This window comes from Patiria miniata, unplaced genomic scaffold (assembly GCF_015706575.1).
Source record: "Patiria miniata isolate m_02_andy unplaced genomic scaffold, ASM1570657v1 HiC_scaffold_24, whole genome shotgun sequence".
Classification (NCBI taxonomy): Eukaryota; Metazoa; Echinodermata; class Asteroidea; order Valvatida; family Asterinidae; genus Patiria; species Patiria miniata.
In genome coordinates, this window is record NW_024037063.1 from 13,116,466 (window position 1) to 13,140,744 (window position 24,279).

A 24,279-nucleotide genomic window follows, 5' to 3' on the forward strand; every position below is an offset into this window, starting at 1 on the left:
GGTGGTTACTAAGCAAATTGCGCGTGCGCACTGCATATTCATGCTGCATAGTCTGGCCCCCAGACCAGACGTGATATGAGCGTCGAGAATAATTGTCTGGTCTAGGGAACCACACTACACGCTGCACAGACGTACATCATGTACGACTAGAATAGACTCGGCGGTGAGAAACTGATAAAAAGAGTCTACAAACACGTACAAGTTTAACGTTGCTTTCGAGTTTATTTTCCAGATTAAGGTCGGTCAGCATCGCATATGGAATTTCTGAACCCAGCGGCCCAATAGATAAGGACACATAGAATACTACGACATAAAAATTGGCTTCTCCAGCAAGGTACAACTATTGAAAATATTGGTCATAAATGTTTTCGCCCGGTTTTGAGCACTTTATACCCTGGACTCCCTCCGTTACGTAGGGAGGAAAGGGAGTCCACCTTGGCTAGGAAAGACTCAACGATATCACTCAAAGGAGTTCCACTGTTTCAAATCTACCAGTCACCTGCAACAAATAGCAGAACATCCAACAATTGTTACAATAAGAGACTAATTAAGTAAGTCTGTTATAATAAGACATTCCTTCAGAGAACTACACAAAATCCACATATACCTTCATACACAACAGGGACTTCCGTTGTCAAGATAAGTGGTGCACAGACGACTCCAGCATCTTCTGAGTGGCCACAGTTATGTTCAGTCCATCCTCCATGGGAACAATCTGCAAGTGTACTTTCATCTCCTGAGCACTCCAGATTGTCCAGGAGAATCACTCCACTGCCAATGGAAAATTCAGTGGCAGCAGATACAGCTCTCAGTGCAGATGGGAAACCGAGTTGATGACAGACGACGGTAGCATCATTGATATCGAATAGGTCATCACAGACAGTTCCCCAGCTACCCTGATAGTAGACCTCAACACGTCCCTCAGAAGAGGAGCTTCCATCAACTAATCGAACACTGCCATCTAGGGGAAAAAAAACAGTGATACAAGAGCAAGTGCACACAGTGGCATAGCCACCGGGGGGGCGTGGGGGGCGACCGCCCCCCCATGAAACCTTGTCGCCCCCCAGTCGCCCCCCCCCCCCACTGAGATTTTGAGTTTCTAAAAAAATTATCATTGATCTACATGATGCCATGGGCCCTATTATGTACTACAATGTATCTTTTGCTTAGAAAATATTGGTTAAAGTGGTCAGCAATTGCCTCAGATGGCACCACAGAGCATTTAGAATCCAAAAATTGTCAGGGCCCTTAAGCGGGCCCCGAACCCCACGCCTATAGCTCAGAATTCTGGTAGCTGATTCAATGACTCCAACCTCGAAAATAATGTTCACAAAATTATCTTTTGCCAAGAAAATATTAGTTAAAGCATGGAGGAAAGTCGTAAGAAATTACTTCAAATCACACCACAGAACATCTAGAATCTAATTTTTTCGGGGCCCTTAAGCGGGCCCCGACCCCACGCCGTAAGGGCTTCGCGCTTGCATCAGTTATGCTCAAGGTATGTCCCCCCCCCCCCCACTTTTGAGAAGCAATTGACGCCCCTGCTTTACGCCTCCCCCCCCCATGAAATGTTCCAGCCCCCCCAGCCCCCCCCCCCCCCCACTGAAAAATTCCTGGCTACGCCACTGAGTGCACACAAAAGCAACTACACAATTTTTACAGATTATTCAGATGATTTAAATTATCATAAGCTTTTATTTTCTGGTGTGGAACTACCTTGAAATATGCGAAATCTATTGAGTACAGTAATTTTTTTCTGGCGAATGTTGGTGTTCCATACGCACACGCGTGGGAAGTCGGTTTTACACCATTCTTTTCAAGGAATGTTTCGTCAAGCGGGAAAAACAAACATGAAACAGCAATCAAATTGGTAGTTTTGATACGTCTTGCTAAAGATTTCTTAAGTAAAATCAGTCTGAGTACGTGTCTTGAGAGCGATCTTAGAGCAGGAACTCATCTTAAGTCTTAAGAGGAGTCGCAAGATAAGACTACTTTTGTGAAATCGACCCCTGGAGTTGTTGTGAGTTATATCCTCTTACCATCAACCTGAGAACACTCTCCAGATGTAACCTCTTCCACTGTCACCTCACCCATCTGCAGGAGTGCTCTAGTTACACCAGGGCTGGATGGGTCGATGTCCAGACTCACATATCTGGCCATCCGTGGCGTATCACACGTGAATACGTTCACGGCCCCGTCGTAAGACTGCGCCCTTGTGGCCGGTTGCCCGCACGGTTGGTTCCCAGCATAGGATAAGCCCAGACCGGCCCGTGCCACGGCAGCAGTGAAACGGTATTGCCCTTGACAGCGAGACAAATGGAAAGAAAGAGAAATGAACTTCCAAGAATGTAAGAAAGTCTTCATAATATTCAGGAGCCTTGCATATTGCAATAAATTGGCATCAGAACTAATAACAAACATAAAGTGGGATTTCACTGTCTTAAGATCATATAATATATGATATATTTTTATCATATTATGAAAACAAATCATTCCCAAGACGTATAGATGATCTTTAAAGTCAGTAGCGAAAAAGTGGATTGCTCCGATTGTTTTTCAGAATATCATGAGACATTTCAAATGTGTACGTTTCCGTTGACGACTGCTGGGGGTCAAATAGAATATTTTACAATGGTATAAGATAATTTATCACTCCATTAAAATAAAGTCATGATGTTCGTGTCCCTTACCACAGCAGCCTTGTCTGAGTGTGACTGTGATTCTGCCCAAGCAGTGTTCACTGCCCAAGTCCACTCGCCACCACGGATGTTGATCGTTCGGCTCTGCAAAATGGGAAAACGGCCAAATGCTTTTCAGAAGAGGAATTAACAGATTTGTTGAGCCATCCAACTGTAGTTACTCCCAAAGCAAAACCAAAACCAAATCCAACCTAAGGGAGGAGGCGAGTTGAGGTAAAATGCCTTGCTCAGGGACACAATGCTAAGCAGACTTCTAGCTTCCATTTCCCTGCATATTCAGCAGCTAGCTTGTTTCTAAGCAACATTTTGAGGCTACATGAAATTATGAAACATACGATCCATTAATGGATAAAAACACTAATTCAAACCTCGTCCTTTCAAACTTGAATTCTTGCCAAACTATAATTAGTATTATGTCAATGAGACTCAGAAAAACACCTTACCTGTGTGGGAAAATGTGTTGATATCACCGTCAACAGCAAACTCTCCTGGGTAGCGATCATGACTGGTGCTTTGGGCAGTTGGCCTCCCAATGATAGAAAGAGCTACAAACCAAAATAAGACAATGCCATAAGCAATACATGAAAAGTCAGGGAAAAGATTTAACACACTGAAAGACCGAGGAAATCTTGAGAAAGAACATCTGAATTACTGGGGTGGATCAGAGGTATATACTGAAGACTAGAATGGGGGATTTGACCACAAAAATAATTCAGGATGTCAAACTCTAACTGTTTTTTGCTAGTTTGCTCACACACAAGAAAAAAGCAGCTAAGATCAACATAAAACCATGACAGCTTGACCATCAAAACAACACTAACAATTGACAAACAGGATTAATTCATTCATTCAATATATACGCAGCAATAAACAAGCCTCAAATCAATGTAGCACAGTAGTTGCAACTTCATGATCCTCAAAAGTCAATTCACAAGTCCCAAGTCACACGCTATTCAAATAAACTGTGGCAAAGATGAAGGCTTTTAATGTTCCGCCCCTGTTACTTTTAACCAGACTTGTGAGCTGATTTATAATTTACTTGTGACTGATGGACTTGTGACGGTTTAAATTTGTGAAAGACTCAAAATTATTACACAAGGGAGTTCCACTATTTAATAATAATAATAATAATAATAACTGTTATTTATATAGCGCTTTTTGCCAGAGGATACAAAGCGCTGGGGGAGAATGCAACCAAAGACAGGTAAATGAAGTATATGAACAGTATGAGACTCATTATGTTGCACCTTATAAGGGTTTACAAGGTGCTGCGGCGCATAATTGCTGCCACTGCCAGAAACACCGGGGCAAACCCCTTCTCTTAGCGACAAGTGTTACTGGGTTCTTTAACGTGCATTACACAACACACGGGACCTACGGCTTAACGTCCCATCCGAAGGACGAAGCAATAATGGTAAAGTGCCTTGCTCAAGAGCACAAGCACCATGTTCCCACGGTCAGGATTCGAACCCATGTACCACGGCAACACCGTAACCATTGGACCACAGCGCCCCACTTATTTCAAATCTACCAGTCACCTGCAAAAAATAGCAGAACATCCAACAATTGTTACAATAAGAGACTAATTAAGTAAGTCTGTTATAATAAGACATTCCTTCAGAGAACTACAAAAAATCCACATATACCTTCATACACAACAGGGACTTCTGTTGTCAAGATAAGTGGTGCACAGACGACTCCAACATCTTCTGAGTGGCCACAGTTATGTTCAGTCCATCCTCCATGGGAACAATCTGCAAGTGTACTTTCATCTCCTGAGCACTCAAGATTGTCCAGGAGAATTGCTCCACTGCCAAAGGAAAATTCGTCGGCAGCAGATACAGTTCTCAATGCAGATGGGAAACCGAGTTGATGACAGACGACGGTAGCATCATTGATATCGAATAGGTCATCACAGACTGTTCCCCACCTACCCTGATAGTAGACCTCAACACGTCCCTCAGAAGATGAGCTTCCATCAACCAATCGAACACTGCCATCTAGGGGAAAAAAAACAGTGATACAAGAGCAAGTGCACACAAAAGCAACTACACAATTTTAACAGATTATTCAGATGATTTAAATTATCATAAGCTTTTATTTTCTGGTGTGGAACTACCTTGAAATATGTGAAATCTATTGAGTACAGTATAATTTTTTCTGGCGAATGTTGGTGTTCCATACGCTCACGCGTGGGAAGTCGGTTTTACGCCATTCTTTTCAAGGAAAGTTTCGTCAAGCGGGGAAAAAAAACATGAAACAGCATCAAATTGGTAGTTTTGATACGTCTTGCTTAAGATTTCTTAAGTATAATCAGTCTAAGGACGCATCTTGAGATTGATCTTAGAGAAGGAACTCATCTTAAGTCTTAAGAGGAGTCGCAAGATAAGACAACTTTTGTGAAATCGACCCCTGGAGTTGTTGTGAGTTATATCCTCTTACCATCAACCTGAGAACACTGCAGAGCTAGGAGTGAATGCTGTTTCAGTTAATCAAGAGGAAAGGAGAAACAAAACAGATGACTAAGAACATAGTCTTACCAGGCACCAGAGAACACTCTCCAGATGTAACCTCTTCCACTGTCACCTCACCCATCTGCAGGAGTGCGTTAGTTACACCAGGGCTGGATGGGTCGATGTCCAGACTAACATATCTGGCCATCCGTGGCGTATCACACGTGAATATGTTCACGGCCCCGTCGTAAGACTGCGCCCTCGTGGCCGGTTGCCCGCACGGTTGGTTTTCGGTATAGAATACGCCCAGACCGGCCCGTGCCACGGCAGCAGTGAAACGGTATTCCCCTTGACAGCGAGACAAATTCAAAGAAAGAAAAATGAACTTCCAAGAATGTAAGAAAGTCTTCATAATATTCAGGAGCCTTGCATATCGCGATAAATTGGCATCAGAACTAATTACAAACATAAGTGGGATTGCACTGTCTTTAGATCGTATATGATAAAAATATTCAAAAATAATAATAAACAAAGTTTGAAAACAAATCATTCCCAAGACGTATAGATCATCTTTAAAGTCAGTAGCGAAACAGTGGATTGCTCCGGGTTTTTTTCTTTAGAATGTCATAAATCATTTCAAATGTGTACGTTTCCGTTGACGACTGCTGGGGGTCCCTTACCACAGCAGCCTTGTCTGAGTGTGACTGTGATTCTGCCCAAGCAGTGTTCACTGCCCAAGTCCACTCGCCACCACGGATGTTGATCGTTCGGCTCTGCAAAATAGGAAAACACAGACTGCTTTTCAGAAGAAGAATTAACAGATCTGTTGAGCCAGCCAATTGTAGTCAAGTACTCCCAAAGCCAATGCCAAAACCAAATCGTACCTATGGGTAGAGGCAAGTTGAGGTAAAATGCCTTGCTCGGGGACACAATGCTAAGCAAACAGCTGGCTTTTATTTCCCCAGCATTTTTGGCAGCTAGTTTATTTCTAAGGAACAGTTTGAGGCTACATCAAATAATGAAACATGCCATGGATAAAAATACCAACTCAAACCTCTTTCTTTCAAACGTGAATTCTTGGTATACAATATTAATAATCTGAAGCAAACTCAGAAAGCACCTTACCAGTGTGTGAAAATGTGATGATATCGCCATCAACAGCATTTTCTCCTGGATAGAGATCATGACTGGTGCTTTGGGCAGTTGGCCTCCCAATGATAGAAAGAGCTACAAACCAAAATAATATACAAGACATAAGAAATACACAAAATATCCTGGGAAAAATGAACACACTTATGACTGAGCAACAACTTCTAAGTTAAAGGTGTAGACCAATTCTAAACAAGCCTCAAATCAATGCTGAACAGAAGTTGTAAGTTCATGATCCTCCAATGTCAATTCACAAGTCACTTCACAATTCATCCAGTCCCAAGTCCAGTCCCAGCAGCACATCCAATAATTGGTACAATGAAAGACTAATTAAGCCTGTTATTCATTTTCAGATATTCCTTCTGAGAATTACTTGACGACCAAAACAAATTACCTTCATACACAACAGGTTGTAAACAGATGACTCCAGCATCTTCTGAGTGGCCACAGTTGTTTACAGTCCATCCTGCATGGGAACAAGCTGCAAGTGTACTTTCATATCCTGAGCACTCAAGATTGTCCAGGAAAATGGGGCCGCTGCCTTCGGAAAATTCAGTGGCAGCAGATACAGCTCTCAATGCAGATGGGAAACCGAGTTGTTGACAGATGACGGTAGCATCTTGGATATCAAATAAGTCATCGCAGACAGTTCCCCAGCTACCCTGATAGTAGACCTCAACACGCCCCTCAGAAGATGAGCTTCCACCAACTAATCGAACACTGCCATCTGCAAGCAAAATAACAAAAGCAACATTTTCACAGATGAGACAAACCACAATTTTTCTATTTCTTTAAACAATCAAATTAAAGATACTGGCGCAAAGCCTATTTACCCGTTATCCCTGAAACTTCTGGCGCAGCAGTTGCTGATGTAGCACAGATGACTCCAGCATCTTCTGAGTGGCCACAGTTATTTACAGTCCATCCTGCATGGGAACAATCTGCAAGTGTACTTTCATCTCCTGAGCACCCAAGATTGTCCAGGAGAATTGATCCACTGCCAATGGAAAATTCATCAGCAGCAGATACAGCTCTCACTGCAGATGGGAAACCGAGTTGATGACAGATGACAGTAGCATCATGGATATCAAACAGATCATCACAGACAGTTCCCCAGTTACCCTGATAGTAGACCTCAACACGTCCCTCAGACAATGAGCTTCCATCGACTAATCGAACACTGCCATCTACACACAAAATAACAAAAGCAACATTTTCACAGATGAGACAAACCACAATTTTTCAATTGCATTTTTCTATTTCTTTAAACAATCAAATTAAAGATACTGGCGCAAAGCCTATTTACCTGATACTGGCGCAGCAGTTGACTAATTAAGCCTGTTATTCATTTTCAAATATTCCTTCTGAGAATTACGACAAAAAAGAAATTACCTTCATACACAACAGGTTGTGAACAGATGACTCCAGCATCTTCTGAGTGGCCACAGTTGTTTACAGTCCATCCTGCATGGGAACAATCTGCAAGTGTACTTTCATCTCCTGAGCACTCAAGATTGTCCAGGAGAATTGCTCCACTGCCTTCGGAAAATTCAGTGGCAGCAGATACAGCTCTCAATGCAGATGGGAAACCAAGTTGTTGACAGATGACGGTAGCATCTTGGATATCGAATAGGTCATCGCAGACAGTTCCCCAGCTACCCTGATAGTAGACCTCAACACGTCCCTCGGAAGATGAGCTTCCATCAACTAATCGAACACTGCCATCTGCAAGCAAAATAACAAAAGCAACATTTTCACAGATGAGACAAACCACAATTTTTCAATTGGTTTTTTCTATTTCTTTAAACAATCAAATTAAAGATACTGGCGCAAAGCCTATTTACCTGTTATCCCTGAAACCTCTGGGGCAGCAGTTGCTGATGTAGTACAGACGACTCCGGCATCTTCTGAGTGGCCACAGTTATTTACAGTCCATCCTGCATGGGAACAATCTGCAAGTGTACTTTCATCTCCTGAGCACCCAAGATTGTCCAGGAGAATTGATCCACTGCCAATGGAAAATTCATCAGCAGCAGACACAGCTCTCAATGCAGATGGGAAACCAAGTTGACGGCAGATGACGGTAGCATCATTGATATCGAACAGGTCATCACAGACAGTTCCCCAGCTACCCTGATAGTAGACCTCAACACGTCCCTCAGAAGATGAGCTTCCATCAACTAATCGAACACTGCCATCTGCGAACAAAATGAAAAATATAATGCTACAGGAGTATTCGCACACTCAAATAATAACAAACCGTTCAAATTATTTAAACATTCGTACCCTTAACTTTTTTGTTCTATCCTTGAAATCATTCAAGCTGCACACACACCCATCTTTGTAAACACCGGCAATGACGGACCCCTATTGTCCCTAATCCTCATTCCTTTGTTTGTACTTTACCTGTTTACCAACAGCTCTGATTGGTTTTGTAAACGAATTTAAATCGTGGATTTCGTTCAACCGTGGATGTATTGTTTGTGCCTTAACCCGATGTCCTTTGTCCTAATCGAAGTCTTCCTCGATTTGGCTCCTGTGTCCTCAATTCTTCGATGATGTTACAAGGTGTGTCCTCACACACAGCCTCTTATGTTTCCCCTTTGTTTCCCTTGAAATCTCAAACGCCAAGGCAATTCCCTCATTATAGGGAAGGTCGATTTCTGGGGTCTGTGTTGTTCTATTCTGTTTACTACTGCCCCATAACGAACCATGCATGTTCATGGTTTGTTTATGATGTGAATTATCAAGGATTTTCTAGTGTTCCTCATTATTGATCGTTTGTTTATACTCGAACTTTTTTTGCAATAGCTCCCATTGGTTTTGTACACATTTCTAATTGAGGTCGTCCTTGATTTACTCGATGATGCTTCACATGCAATCTTGTCCCCAGTGCTTACTTTATTTCCAACCTCGTTTCACATAGCAATCCCTGGATAGATAACTTTCTTCCTGTATCTATGATTCGATACCGCAACTGGCTAGTAATGGATTTATGTCATGTACTACAACGTGCAGTACGTGTTTTCACGATCTTTGTAATTAAAACGTCCGTGCCTTCTCAAAATACTCCTTTCCTTTCCAATTTGCTCATACGAAATGTGATTCTGCACATTGGCGGGATAAGATTGTAAAATTTTTAACTTCGAAAACAAGTGTGTTTTTGTAACTCACGGCATGCGAATTGATTGTGTTTTCACCCCCCGACACTGCATACAAAATTAGACACTAATGCACAGGCAGGCACCACACTGTTCCTCACTTGCAAACGTGTTCAAAAACTTTTGCGCAAGCAAATGATCCAATACCACGGTGAGATTAACACCTTAACAAACACACACACACGCACACCCAGTCGTGTTTTACTATATGCCTGAAGACGACCTATTGTTTCCCTTTGTCCCTGTACTTTAACACTTTCCCATAGACTAAGCACGTAAATGTATGATTGAGGACAGTTTCAAACAAAAGCTCCGTCGTTCGAGGGCTGAAAGGATCTTTTGTTCTCCCTTTGTGTGTCTGTCCTCGAGCGTAATACGAAACAGGAACACCCACACAGAAGTGTGTGGTCGCCTGCAATTGTGGATCCCCTTTTGTCCCTCTTTTGTTTTTACTTTAACTTTTTAGGATGACCCTCCAATATGTTTTGTACACGAATCCAAATTGGGGACCCTATTGTCCTCTATTGTGCAACGTCCCCTATTGATTGAATGCAGAAACAAACTCAAATTACCTTGCATCTCTGTAGAACAGATAACTCCAGCATCTTCTGAGTGGCCGCAGTTGTTGTCATTCCAACCTCGATGAGAACACTCAGCCAACGTACTTTCATCTCCAGAACACCCAACATCATCCAGGAAGATGGGCCCTTCACCAACAGGGAATTCATCAGCAGCAGAAATGGCTCTGAGAGCACCTGGGAAGCCCAGTTGCCGACAGACAACAGTGGCATCATCGATATCCCACAAGTCATCACAGACAGTCCCCCACTGGCCTTGGTAGTAGACCTCAACACGACCTTCAAGCGATGAGTCTCCGTCAACCAAACGAACACTGCCATCTGAAAAGAGGACATATATAAAAGACAACTTTTATACATTTACGAATGTGCAGGGTTTCTCTGTGGTTAAAGAATCATACTCAGCGCATTATGATTATAATGAATCGTCACAAATAAACACAACTTCATGTAACTCTACCATATTCAAAACACCTCACAAAAAACATGATGAATGGCAGTACATTATATTAAGGCAACACAAAAGAATTCTTAATAAAATGTTGGCATATGTCACTTAACAACAATTAACTTCTGATTACCTGGCGTAGAGCAGATGACTCCAGCATCTTCTGAGTGGCCGCAGTTGTTTTCATTCCAGCCTCGATGAGAACAATCTGCCAATGTACTTTCACCTCCCGAACACCCAACGTCATCCAGGAAGATGGGCCCTTCACCAACAGGGAATTCATCAACAGCAGAAATGGCTCTGAGAGCACCTGGGAAGCCCAGTTGCCGACAGACAACAGTAGCATCATTGATATCCCACAAGTCATCACAGACAGTACCCCACTGGCCTTGGTAGTAGACCTCAACACGACCTTCATTTGACGAGTCTCCACCAACTAATCGAACACTGCCATCTGAAAAAAGGGTAAAATGTCCCATTTTTTTTTTATCTGTACACAAAAATTGATTGACAAGGGTTTCCTATTTCTGTGGTAACAAAAGACTACTCAAAGCGTTATCACGTTCAGGAAGCAAAACCTTTCAATGCTTAAACTTTACTTTTTTGCAAAATACCGGGCATCCATGAAATACCTGGGCCGCCAGTTGGTGAACTTGTAGAGCAAATGACTCCAGCATCTTCTGAGTGGCCGCAGTTGTTATCATTCCAACCTCGATGGGAACAATCTGCCAATGTACTTTCATCTCCCGAACAGCCAACATCATCCAGGAAAATGGGCCCTTCACCAACAGGGAATTCATCAGCAGCAGAAATGGCTCTGAGAGCACCTGGGAAGCCCAGTTGACGACAGACAACAGTGGCATCATTGATATCCCACAAGTCATCGCAGACAGTACCCCACTGGCCTTGGTAGTACACCTCAACACGACCTTCATAAGACGAGTCCCCATCAACCAAACGAACACTGCCATCTAGAAAAAGGGCAAATGTCCCATAATTTTTATCTGATCTTTACACAAGAATTGTAGATTGATGACAAGGGTTTTCCAATCTCTGTGGTAATAGAGGTACATGTACATGTATTTACTCGATCTGCAGTGTTGTAGTTGCGATTTCCATCACAAGTCATTCCTAATTCCTTTTACAAGTCCACAGACCAGTCCTTTCAAAGGTCTAGTCACAAGTAACTTGAAGAACAATGACAAGGGAATGCTTGTGTTACAGTTCAATTGAACATAGGCCTATAGTGACTTAATTGACGTGAGACTGAAGGATTTCTTGTGGACTTGTGATGGACTTGCAGGGGCTTGTTGGACTCGACCACAACACTGATACTCAGAGCATTGTGCCAACACCAAGGGCAACGTTTAATACTTAAAATGTAGACTTTTCCAAAATTACCTGGCATCCCCGAAACCCCTGGCATAGCAGTTGTTCCGCCTGTAGAGCAGATGACTCCAGCATCTTCTGAGTGGCCGCAGTTGTTATCATTCCAACCTCGATGGGAACAACCTGCCAATGTACTTTCATCTCCGGAACAGCCAACATCATCCAGGAAGATGGGCCCTTCACCAACAGGGAATTCATCAACAGCAGAAATGGCTCTGAGAGCACCTGGGAAGCCCAGTTGCCGACAGACAACAGTGGCATCATCGATATCCCACAAGTCATCACAGACAGTCCCCCACTGGCCTTGGTAGTAGACCTCAACACGACCTTCATGCAATGAGTCTCCACCAACTAATTGAACACTGCCATCTGAAAAGAATGTAAATGTCTATAAAATATGTTTTAAATCTGTACGAAGGAATGCCAAGGGTTTTTCTATGTGGTAACAGAATTACTACAAGGACATCACGAGTATAATGATGAGTCTCCATCAACTCACCGAACACCACCATGTACAAAATACCTCACGAAAACATGATGAATGTACATTCAGGCAACATAAAAAGAATTATTCTTATTAAAAAAAATATTGATGGAATAATTCTATTACAACAATGAACATGTTATTACCTGGTATCCCTGAAACCCCTGGCAAAGCAGTTGTTCCGCTTATAGAGCAGATGACTCCAGCATCTTCTGAGTGACCGCAGTTGTTGTCATTCCATCCTCGATGGAAACAATCAGCCAATGTACTTTCAGATCCGGAACACCCAACATCATCCAGGAAGATGGGCCCTTCACCAACAGAGAATTCATCGGCAGCAGATAGAGCCCTTACAGCACCTGGGAAGCCCAGTTGCCGACAGACGACAGTAGCATCTGGGAAACCCCAATAGTCATCACAGACAGTACCCCACTGGCCTTGGTAGTAGACTTCAACACGACCTTCATGTGACGAAAATCCACCAACTAATCGAACACTGCCATCTGAAAAAAGGGTAAAATGTCCCATTTTTTTAATCTTTACACAAAAATTGATTGACAAGGGTTTCCTATTTCTGTGGTAAAAAAGGCTTCTCAAAGCGTTATCACGTTCAGAAAGGGAAACCTTTCAATGCTTGATTTTTACTTTTTTTGCAAAATACCGGGCATCCATGAAATACCTGGGCCGCCAGTTGGTGAACTTGTAGAGCAGATGACTCCAGCATCTTCTGAGTGGCCGCAGTTGTTATCATTCCAACCTCGATGGGAACAATCTGTCAATGTACTTTCATCTCCCGAACAGCCAACATCATCCAGGAAAATGGGCCCTTCACCAACAGGGAATTCATCAGCAGCAGAAATGGCTCTGAGAGCACCTGGGAAGCCCAGTTGCCGACAGACAACAGTGGCATCATCGATATCCCACAAGTCATCACAGACAGTACCCCACTGGCCTTGGTAGTAGACTTCAACACGACCTTCATGTGACGAGTCTCCACCAACTAATCGAACACTGCCATCTGAAAAAAGGGTAAAATGTCCCATTTTTTTCTATCTTAACTCATAAATTGATATTGACAAGGTTTCCTATTTCTGTGGTAACAAAAGACTACTCAGAGCATTATCACGTTCAGGAAGGGAAACCTTTCACTGCTTAAACTTTACTTTTTTGCAAAATACCGGGCATCCATGAAATACCTGGGCCGCCAGTTGGTGAACTTGTAGAGCAGATGACTCCAGCATCTTCTGAGTGGCCGCAGTTGGTATCATTCCAACCTCGAAAGAAACAATCTGCCCATGTACTTTCAACTCCCGAACAGCCAACATCATAAGGGAAGATGGGCCCTTCACCAACAGGGAATTTATCAGCAGCAGAAATGGCTCTGAGAGCACCTGGGAAGCCCAGTTGCCGACAGACGACAATGGCATCTCGGATATCCCACAAGTCATCACAGACAGTACCCCACTGGCCTTGGTAGTAGACCTCAACACGACCTTCATTTGACGAGTCTCCACCAACTAATTGTACACTGCCATCTGAAAAGAATGTAAATGTCAATAAAAAATGTTTTAAATCTGTACGTAGGAATGCCAAGGGTTTTTCTATGTGGTAATAGAATTACTACAAGGACATCACGAGTATAATGATGAGTCTCCATCAACTCACCGAACACCACCATGTACAAAATACCTCACGAAAACATGATGAATGTACATTCAGGCAACACAGAAAGAAATATTCTTAATAAAAAAATATTGATGGCATAATTCTATTACAACAATGAACATGTTATTACCTGGTATCCCTGAAACCCCTGGCAAAGCAGTTGTTCCGCTTGTAGAGCAGATGACTCCAGCATCTTCTGAGTGGCCGCAGTTGTTGTCATTCCATCCTCGATGGGAACAATCAGCCAATGTACTTTCAGATCCGGAACACCCAACATCATCCAGGAAGATGGGTCCTCTACCAACAGAGAATTCATCGGCAGCAGATAGAGCCCTTACAGCACCTGGGAAGCCCAGTTGCCGACAGACAACAGTGGCATCATCGATATCCCACAAGTCATCACAGACAGTCCCCCACTGGCCTTGGTAGTAGACCTCAACACGACCTTCAAGCGATGAGTCTCCGTCAACCAAACGAACACTGCCATCTGAAAAGAGGACATATATATAACAGACAACTTTTATACATTTACGAATGTGCAGGGTTTCTCTGTGGTTAAAGAATCATACTCAGCGCATTATGATTATAATGAATCGTCACAAATAAACACAACTTCATGTAACACTACCATATTCAAAATACCTCACAAAAAACATGATGAATGGCAGTACATTATATTAAGGCAACACAAAAGAATTCTTAATAAAATTTTGGCATATGTCACTTAACAACAATTAACTTCTGATTACCTGGCGTAGAGCAGATGACTCCAGCATCTTCTGAGTGGCCGCAGTTGTTATCATTCCAGCCTCGATGAGAACAATCTGCCAATGCACTTTCACCTCCCGAACACCCAACGTCATCCAGGAAGATGGGCCCTTCACCAACAGAGAATTCATCGGCAGCAGATAGAGCCCTTACAGCACCTGGGAAGCCCAGTTGCCGACAGACAACAGTAGCATCATCGATATCCCACAAGTCATCACAGACAGTACCCCACTGGCCTTGGTAGTAGACCTCAACACGACCTTCATTTGACGAGTCTCCACCAACTAATCGAACACTGCCATCTGAAAAAAGGGTAAAATGTCCCATTTTTTTCTATCTTAACTCATAAATTGATATTGACAAGGTTTCCTATTTCTGTGGTAACAAAAGACTACTCAGAGCATTATCACGTTCAGGAAGGGAAACCTTTCACTGCTTAAACTTTACTTTTTTGCAAAATACCGGGCATCCATGAAATACCTGGGCCGCCAGTTGGTGAACTTGTAGAGCAGATGACTCCAGCATCTTCTGAGTGGCCGCAGTTGGTATCATTCCAACCTCGAAAGAAACAATCTGCCCATGTACTTTCAACTCCCGAACAGCCAACATCATAAGGGAAGATGGGCCCTTCACCAACAGGGAATTTATCAGCAGCAGAAATGGCTCTGAGAGCACCTGGGAAGCCCAGTTGCCGACAGACGACAATGGCATCTCGGATATCCCACAAGTCATCACAGACAGTACCCCACTGGCCTTGGTAGTAGACCTCAACACGACCTTCATTTGACGAGTCTCCACCAACTAATTGTACACTGCCATCTGAAAAGAATGTAAATGTCAATAAAAAATGTTTTAAATCTGTACGAAGGAATGCCAAGGGTTTTTCTATGTGGTGATAGAATTACTACAAGGACATCACGAGTATAATGATGAGTCTCCATCAACTCACCGAACACCACCATGTACAAAATACCTCACGAAAACATGATGAATGTACATTTAGGCAACATAAAAAGAATTATTCTTATTAAAAAAAATATTGATGGAATAATTCTATTACAACAATGAACATGTTATTACCTGGTATCCCTGAAACCCCTGGCAAAGCAGTTGTTCCGCTTGTAGAGCAGATGACTCCAGCATCTTCTGAGTGGCCGCAGTTGTTGTCATTCCATCCTCGATGGGAACAATCAGCCAATGTACTTTCAGATCCGGAACAGCCAACATCATCCAGGAAGATGGGCCCTTCACCAACAGAGAATTCATCGGCAGCAGATAGAGCCCTTACAGCACCTGGGAAGCCCAGTTGCCGACAGACAACAGTAGCATCATCGATATCCCACAAGTCATCACAGACAGTCCCCCACTGGCCTTGGTAGTAGACCTCAACACGACCTTCAAGCGATGAGTCTCCGTCAACCAAACGAACACTGCCATCTGAAAAGAGGACATATATAAAAGACAACTTTTATACATTTACGAATGTGCAGGGTTTCTCTGTGGTTAAAGAATCATACTCAGCGCATTATGATTATAATGAATCGTCACAAATAAACACAACTTCATGTAACACCTCACAAAAAAACATGATGAATGGCAGTACATTATATTAAGGCAACACAAAAGAATTCTTAATACAATTTTGGCATATTTCACTTAACAACAATTAACTTCTGATTACCTGGCGCAGAGCAGATGACTCCAGCATCTTCTGAGTGGCCGCAGTTGTTATCATTCCAGCCTCGATGAGAACAATCTGCCAATGTACTTTCACCTCCCGTACACCCAACATCATCCAGGAAGATGGGCCCTTCACCAACAGAGAATTCATCAACAGCAGAAATGGCTCTGAGAGCACCTGGGAAGCCCAGTTGCCGACAGACAACAGTGGCATCATCGATATCCCACAAGTCATCACAGACAGTCCCCCACTGGCCTTGGTAGTAGACCTCAACACGACCTTCATTTGACGAGTCTCCACCAACTAATTGAACACTGCCATCTGAAAAGAATGTAAATGTCTATAAAATATGTTTTAAATTTGTACGAAGGAATGCCAAGGGTTTTTCTATGTGATTACCTGGCGCAGAGCAGATGACTCCAGCATCTTCTGAGTGGCCGCAGTTGTTATCATTCCAGCCTCGATGAGAACAATCTGCCAATGCACTTTCAGATCCGGAACACCCAACATCATCCAGGAAGATGGGCCCTTCACCAACAGAGAATTCATCGGCAGCAGATAGAGCCCTTACAGCACCTGGGAAGCCCAGTTGCCGACAGACAACAGTAGCATCATCGATATCCCACAAGTCATCACAGACAGTCCCCCACTGGCCTTGGTAGTAGACTTCAACACGACCTTCATGCGATGAGTCTCCACCAACTAATCGAACACTGCCATCTGAAAAAAGGGTAAAATGTCCCATTTTTTTTTTATCTGTACACAAAAATTGATTGACAAGGGTTTCCTATTTCTGTGGTAAAAAAGGCTTCTCAAAGCGTTATCACGTTCAGGAAGGGAAACCTTTCAATGCTTGATTTTTACTTTTTTTGCAAAATACCGGGCATCCATGAAATACCTGGGCCGCCAGTTGGTGAACTTGTAGAGCAGATGACTCCAGCATCTTCTGAGTGGCCGCAGTTGTTATCATTCCAACCTCGATGGGAACAATCTGCCAATGTACTTTCATCTCCCGAACAGCCAACATCATCCAGGAAAATGGGCCCTTCACCAACAGAGAATTCATCAGCAGCAGAAATGGCTCTGAGAGCACCTGGGAAGCCCAGTTGCCGACAGACAACAGTGGCATCATTGATATCCCACAAGTCATCACAGACAGTCCCCCACTGGCCTTGGTAGTACACCTCAACACGACCTTCATAAGACGAGTCCCCATCAACCAAACGAACACTGCCATCTAGAAAAAGGGCAAATGTCCCATAATTTTTATCTGATCTTTACACAAGAATTGTTGATTGATGACAAGGGTTTTCCAATCTCTGTGGTAATAGAAGTACATGTATTTACCTTATCTGCAGTGTTGTAGTCGCGATTTCCATCACAAGTCATTCCTAATTCATTTTAAAAGTCCATAGACCAGTCCTTTCATAGGTCCAGTCACAAGTATCGGTAACTTGAAGAACAATGACAAGGGAATGCTTTTGTTACAGTTCAATTGAACATAGGCCTATAGTGACTTAATTGACGTGAGACTGAAGGATTTCTTGTGGACTAGTGATGGACTTGCAGGGGCTTGTTGGACTTGACCACAACACTGATACTCAGAGCATTTGTGCCAAACACCAAGGGCAACGTTTAATACTTAAAATGTAGACTTTTCCAAACTTACCTGGCATCCCGGAAACCCCTGGCATAGCAGTTGTTCCGCCTGTAGAGCAGATGACTCCAGCATCTTCTGAGTGGCCGCAGTTGTTGTCATTCCAACCTCGATGGGAACAACCCGCCAATGTATTTTCATCTCCCGAACAGCCAACATCATCAAGGAAGATGGGCCCTTCACCAACAGGGAATTCATCAGCAGCAGATATGGCTCTGAGAGCACCTGGGAAGCCCAGTTGCCGACAGACAACAGTGGCATCTTTGATATCCCACAAGTCATCACAGACAGTCCCCCACTGGCCTTGGTAGTAGACCTCAACGCGCCCTTCATACGGATAGTCGCCATCCACCAATCGGACACTGCCAACTGACAGAGTAATTTTTTATGGACAAGAAAATTATTTATCTTTATTCTGTTACATATTATTGCACCCCATTGTCCAATCTCAGTCTTGTTTTTAAAGTTTACACACCTTTTAAGTTTTTTCTATTACCTTGTTACATATTTTAACCAAACACAGCCCTACCCCTAGCTCTTGATTCCAAACGTTGGACATTTCTTCTCATATTGTCGACATAAATTCTGTATGAGTTTTAATTTACATCAACAACAATTGTAAATATTTCTTTTTAACATAAGGCCAAAAAAATAATAGTTCTGCTTCCAGTTTCCCTACCTACCCTATTCTGACAGCCCCTACCCTAATTTTTTATGGCAAAAATGAGAAAAAGAAACCCAAAACCATCAATTTCTACCTTTTAGCCTTGACAACACGCAGACGCCTCCATATGATCGTACAAAAAAATTGGCAAAAAAAAAAAGTATTTCCCTACCTACCTACCCTATTTTCAAATGCCATGTAATCGGAAGCAGAATTATTATGTTTTTGGCGCAAGACATAAATTTTGTGTCCGATACCCCTTTGTGGAAAAAAAAATCACTAACCCGAAACTGTTGATGAATCTGGACTTTCTGTCGATGTAGCACATGCAACAGCTGCATCTTCAGAGTGGGCACAGTTGTAAATCTGCAATCCTGAATGAGAGCACTCTCCTAGGCTTTGCTCGTCTCCATTGCAAGTCACGTCATCCAAAAGTATCAGCCCCTCTCCGGGAGGGATTTCTGAGCCCACAGTAAAAGCCCTCACTGCGCCTGAAAAGCCCAGCTGACGGCAGACGACAGTTGCGTCTTGAAGATCCCACAAGTCATCGCAGACAGTCCCCCATTCACCAAGGAAGTAGACTTCCACACGTCCCTCGAATGACGAGCCTCCTACCAATCGAACGCTGCCCTCTGCAGAATTGACAACAAGATCAACTGTTATTGTGACACTCTCAAGAACATTCGATCAGTATAAAAATGGCCCTTTTTTTTAAAATGGACATTAAATCCATTCTTGAACCTAAACTTCCTCATGAATTTTTGCTAGGATGCAATTACCTTGATCCTGCAAAATCCTCCAATAGCCTCCGTGTAATTAACTGCATGCAAAATCCTGCAAAAATTCCTTTATTTCTTGAATGTGGTCCTTGGAGGGGTGACCACTGCCTCAATCCTCCAAAATGCCCCAGTAATCAGTGTCTTATGTTGAGGCAGAGCCAGTGACATCCTTGAGCAGTGTGCAGGATTTCTAGTATAGTCTATGCCTAAATTTATGCAGGGCATGAGCATAAACAACACAAGGTCCGGCCCAAGACCTTGACACACTGCATCCTGCAATATCAGCCACACATTTTTGCCATGCAGCCTCAATCCTGCAAAATCCTCCGTTTTGCAAAAAAGGATTTTGTTGGATTGGGAAGGTTAGGGTTAAACATTGTTAATATTTGCTCCTGTATTTTTTTCGTTATTGGCAACAAGGTTTAATTCAAAGAAGTTTAGGAAATGTTTCTACTATTTATGCAATTTTGCAGAAACGGGCAACATTTTTTTTCTATATTTGAGAAAAGGAGTAGGAAAATGCCGGTAACAAAGTTTCTGCACTAACGCAGAAGCCCTTGCAATGGAAACAAAGTGCATCCCTAAAGTTCAGGATCCAAAAAGTAAATACTCCATGGAATACTCCATTGGGTTAATTGAGTTGGGCAAGAAAGTCGTTTGCATCAAGTTAAGCCGGGTTTCATACTTCACGCGATAGCTTGTGCGAAGCGAAATTCATGTCGTCAACAATGGTGGACGCGCTTCGAATGTATTGTTGACGTCACGAACTTCGCTTTGCTTTCCCTTTCGCGTGAAGTACGAACCGGGCTTTACATTTGCATCACCTGGTATCAGAGAAACCTCTGGGCTCTCGGTTGAGGTGGAAGCAGCACATACAACTCCAGCATCTTCAAAGTGATGGCAGTTACTAATACCCCATCCATCATGGAAGCAATCGGCCAGTGTGGTTTCACTTCCCGAGCAGCTCAGTTGATCAAGGAAAATCGGCCCGCTTCCAATGGAGAAGGCAGTCCTAGCTGAGACGACACTAACAGCAGCTGGGAAACCAAGCTGATGGCAGACAACGGTCGCATCTTGGATATCCCATGAATCATCACAGATTGTCCCCCACTCACCTTGAAAGTAAACGTCAACACGTCCCTCATGCGAAGAGCTACCATCAGCCAAACGCAACGTGACAACTGCAAAAGGAAGAAACGTGGTGAACATAGTGTGCCGCGTATTGTTTGTACACATAAACAAAGCAGGAATGTGTAGCACGGATGGCATTCTAATCTGATTTCATTAACAGTTGAATCCTTATCAGGCCACAATTGAAACGGATAGAGAAGGGGAAATGGCAAGTACAGTTAGGGACCGTGACCATTCAGCCCCGGTATGAAAAGGGCCCCCCGGTACCCCATCTTGTCCACAGCCAGTCCGGTCTTCAGCCCAGTCTCGTCCGGTATATAGTCCTGTCTGACCAGAAGTTTTGAAGTCAGTCAGGCGCATCAATTTATTGCCCTTCAGAGAACGTCCAGAGCAGAACAATAGCAGACTTACCGGATTAAAGATATAATCCTTCCATAACACCTTGGTAATTTACGGTCCCACTGTGCGCAAAACCGCATGGCAGGTGTTTTGATCTGCGCCGACGAAAGTGTTCTATTGTTTCGCGCTGAGAGATGAAAAAACACAAGCGGGTTTCTTCTGGGATATGTTGCATGTGTCAATACTTGCAAACAATAGACCCCAGGATAGAGGAGTTCCTGATTAGCAACCGGACCAGCTCCTGGGCCGGTAGCTGGGACGGTACGAGAGGACTTCTTGGGAGGGGACGAGCTTACCGGGGGGCCCTTTTCATACCGGGGCTGAATGGTCACGGGCCCTTAATCACAGGACAGGAAACAACGATTCTGGAGGTCAACGTCTTTTTACCTGGCTTTGTTGTCAAACAGGTTACTCCAGCATCTTCATAGTGTTCGCAGTTTTCGACAGCCCATCCCGCATGGGGACACTCTGCAAGTGAACTCTCATTTCCTGAGCAGCCGACATCATCCAGGAAAATTGGTCCCTCATCAGGAAAGGGCGAGTCAGTGACAGAACTGGCAGTCCGCGCTGCTGGGAAACCCAGTTGACGGCAGACAACAGCAGCATCTCTCAAACCCCACATGTCATTGCAGACAGTGCCCCATTCACCCTGGTAAAAGATCTCAACTCTGCCCTCCGAAGAGGAAGCTCCATCTGCTAAACGAATACTACCGTCTGCCGTGAAAAAAAGACATAGTTTTGTGTCAAGTTATTCAAAACAAACCTTGTCCCATTTCGTTTAAATGACATCTGTTCTTCATGATTCTGCAAATAATAAAACAATTAACAATCCACTTTTAAAAGCTCATTTACCAGGTATCCCGGAAGCCTCTGGGGCAGCAGTTGTTGATGTAGAACAGATGACTCCAGCATCTTCTGAGTGGCCACAGTTGTTTACAGTCCATCCTGCATGGGAACAATCTGCAATTGTACTTTCATCTCCTGAGCACTCAAGATTGTCCAGGAAAATGGGGCCCCTGCCTTCGGAAAATTCAGCAGCAGCAGATACAGCTCTCAATGCAGATGGGAAACCGAGTTGCTGACAGATGACGGTAGCATCTTGGATATCAAATAAGTCATCGCAGACTGTTCCCCAGCTACCCTGATAGTAGACCTCAACACGTCCCTCGGAAGATGAGCTTCCATCAACTAATCGAACACTGCCATCTGCACACAAAATAAAAAACAAATCAATATATTTACAGATAAGAGAATGCACAATTTGCGATGTGGTTACCCCATTTCTTAATCAATCGAAGCTATTTGTAGCTGTGAAAAGGCTATTTACCTAGTATCCCTGAAACCTCTGGCGCAGCAGTTGCTGATGTAGTACAGATGACTCCAACATCTTCTGAGTGGCCACAGTTGTTTACAGTCCATCCTGCATGGAAACAATCTGCAAGTGTACTTTCATCTCCTGAGCACTGAACATCGTCAAGGAGAATTGCTCCACTGCCAATGGAAAATTCAAGGGCAGCATTTACAGTTCTCAATGCAGAAGGGAAACCAAGTTGGTGACAAATGACAGAAGCAGCTTGGATATCAAATAAGTCATTGCAGACAGTTCCCCAGCTACCCTGATAGTAGACCTCAACACGTCCCTCAGAAGATGAGCTTCCATCAACTAATCGAACACTGCCATCTACATACAAAATAACAGAGCAATAATTTTACAGATAAGAGAAACCACCATTTGCAATCCTGTAATCCGTTTTCTTAAACAATCAAAGATATTTGTACTAGTGCAAGGCCTATTTACCTGTTATCCCTGAAACCTCTGGTGCAGCAGTTGCTGTTGTAGAACAGATGACTCCAGCATCTTCTGAGTGGCCACAGTTGTTTACAGTCCATCCTGCATGGGAACAATCTGCAATTGTACTTTCATCTCCTGAGCACTCAAGATTGTCCAGGAGAATTGCTCCACTGCCAATGGAAAATTCAGCGGCAGCAGATACTCTCAATGCAGATGGGAAACCAAGTTGTTGGCATATGACAGTAGCATCTTGGATATCAAATAAGTCATCGCAAACAGTTCCCCAGCTACCCTGATAGTAGACCTCAACACGTCCCTCGGAAGATGAGCTTCCATCAACTAATCGAACACTGCCATCTGCACACAAAATAACAAAGCAATATTTTTACAGATAAGAGAAACCACAATTTGCAATCTCATTACCCCATTTCGTAAACAATCAAAGATATTTGTACTGGTGCAAAGCCGATTTACCTGGTATCCCTGAAACCTCTGGCGCAGCAGTTGCTGATGTAGAACAGACGACTCCAGCATCTTCTGAGTGGCCACAGTTGTTTACAGTCCATCCTGCATGTGAACAATCTGCAAGTGTACTTTCATCTCCTGAGCACTCAAGATTGTCCAGGAGAATTGCTCCACTGCCAATGGAAAATTCAGCAGCAGCAGATACAGCTCTTAATGCAGATGGGAAACCGAGTTGTTGGCATATGACGGTAGCATCTTGGATATCAAATAAGTCATCGCAGACTGTTCCCCAGCTACCCTGATAGTAGACCTCAACACGTCCCTCAGAAGATGAGCTTCCATCAATTAATCGAACACTGCCATCTACATACAAAATAACAAAGCAATATATTTACAGATAAGAGAAAGCACAATTTGCAATCTTGTAATACCTTTTCTTAAACAATCAAAGATATTTGTAGCTGTGCAAAGCCTATTTACCTGGTATCCCTGAAACCTCTGGCAAAGCAGTTGCTGATGTAGTACAGATGACTCCAGCATCTTCTGAGTGGTCACAGTTGTTTACAGTCCATCCTGCATGGAAACAATCTGCAAGTGTACTTTCATCTCCTGAGCACTGAACATCGTCAAGGAGAATTGCTCCTCTGCCAATGGAAAATTCGGCGGCAGCATTTACAGTTCTCAATGCAGATGGGAAACCGAGTTGCTGACAGATGACGGTAGCAGCTTGGATATCAAATAAGTCATCGCAGACTGTTCCCCAGCTACCCTGATAGTAGACCTCAACACGTCCCTCGGAAGATGAGCTTCCATCAACTAATCGAACACGGCCATCTACGTACAAAATAACAAAGCAATATTTTTACAGATAAGAGAAAGCACAATTTGCGATCTCGTAATCCCTTTTCCTAAACAAT

General features: G+C 43.3%; 1 protein-coding gene across 33 annotated transcripts in view; it reads right to left on the reverse strand.

Moving 5' to 3' along the window:
- The window catches only part of LOC119732624, a 62,952-nt gene that overhangs the window by 22,788 nt on the left and 15,885 nt on the right, over positions 1-24,279 (reverse strand). For 2 of the 33 annotated variants that reach the window (XM_038206220.1, XM_038206206.1), the window contains exons 8-42: positions 23,843-24,196; positions 23,372-23,725; positions 22,904-23,254; positions 22,433-22,786; positions 21,958-22,311; positions 21,493-21,819; positions 20,400-20,756; positions 19,081-19,428; positions 18,145-18,501; positions 17,374-17,712; positions 16,875-17,195; positions 16,476-16,796; positions 15,875-16,231; positions 15,275-15,613; positions 14,776-15,096; positions 14,157-14,513; positions 13,558-13,896; positions 13,041-13,379; positions 12,508-12,864; positions 11,890-12,246; positions 11,121-11,459; positions 10,622-10,942; positions 10,035-10,361; positions 8,146-8,499; positions 7,694-8,026; positions 7,135-7,488; positions 6,696-7,028; positions 6,278-6,379; positions 5,833-5,925; positions 5,240-5,500; positions 4,346-4,699; positions 3,143-3,244; positions 2,691-2,783; positions 2,040-2,300; positions 608-961 (exon numbers count right to left, since the gene is read on the reverse strand). In XM_038206220.1, the coding sequence (XP_038062148.1) occupies positions 608-961; positions 2,040-2,300; positions 2,691-2,783; positions 3,143-3,244; positions 4,346-4,699; positions 5,240-5,500; positions 5,833-5,925; positions 6,278-6,379; positions 6,696-7,028; positions 7,135-7,488; positions 7,694-8,026; positions 8,146-8,499; positions 10,035-10,361; positions 10,622-10,942; positions 11,121-11,459; positions 11,890-12,246; positions 12,508-12,864; positions 13,041-13,379; positions 13,558-13,896; positions 14,157-14,513; positions 14,776-15,096; positions 15,275-15,613; positions 15,875-16,231; positions 16,476-16,796; positions 16,875-17,195; positions 17,374-17,712; positions 18,145-18,501; positions 19,081-19,428; positions 20,400-20,756; positions 21,493-21,819; positions 21,958-22,311; positions 22,433-22,786; positions 22,904-23,254; positions 23,372-23,725; positions 23,843-24,196 (10,884 nt within the window). The remainder of the gene's footprint in view (positions 1-607; positions 962-2,039; positions 2,301-2,690; positions 2,784-3,142; positions 3,245-4,345; positions 4,700-5,239; positions 5,501-5,832; positions 5,926-6,277; positions 6,380-6,695; positions 7,029-7,134; positions 7,489-7,693; positions 8,027-8,145; positions 8,500-10,034; positions 10,362-10,621; positions 10,943-11,120; positions 11,460-11,889; positions 12,247-12,507; positions 12,865-13,040; positions 13,380-13,557; positions 13,897-14,156; positions 14,514-14,775; positions 15,097-15,274; positions 15,614-15,874; positions 16,232-16,475; positions 16,797-16,874; positions 17,196-17,373; positions 17,713-18,144; positions 18,502-19,080; positions 19,429-20,399; positions 20,757-21,492; positions 21,820-21,957; positions 22,312-22,432; positions 22,787-22,903; positions 23,255-23,371; positions 23,726-23,842; positions 24,197-24,279) is intronic. The other 31 variants (XM_038206227.1, XM_038206215.1, XM_038206235.1 and 28 more) reach the window with 29 other exon arrangements.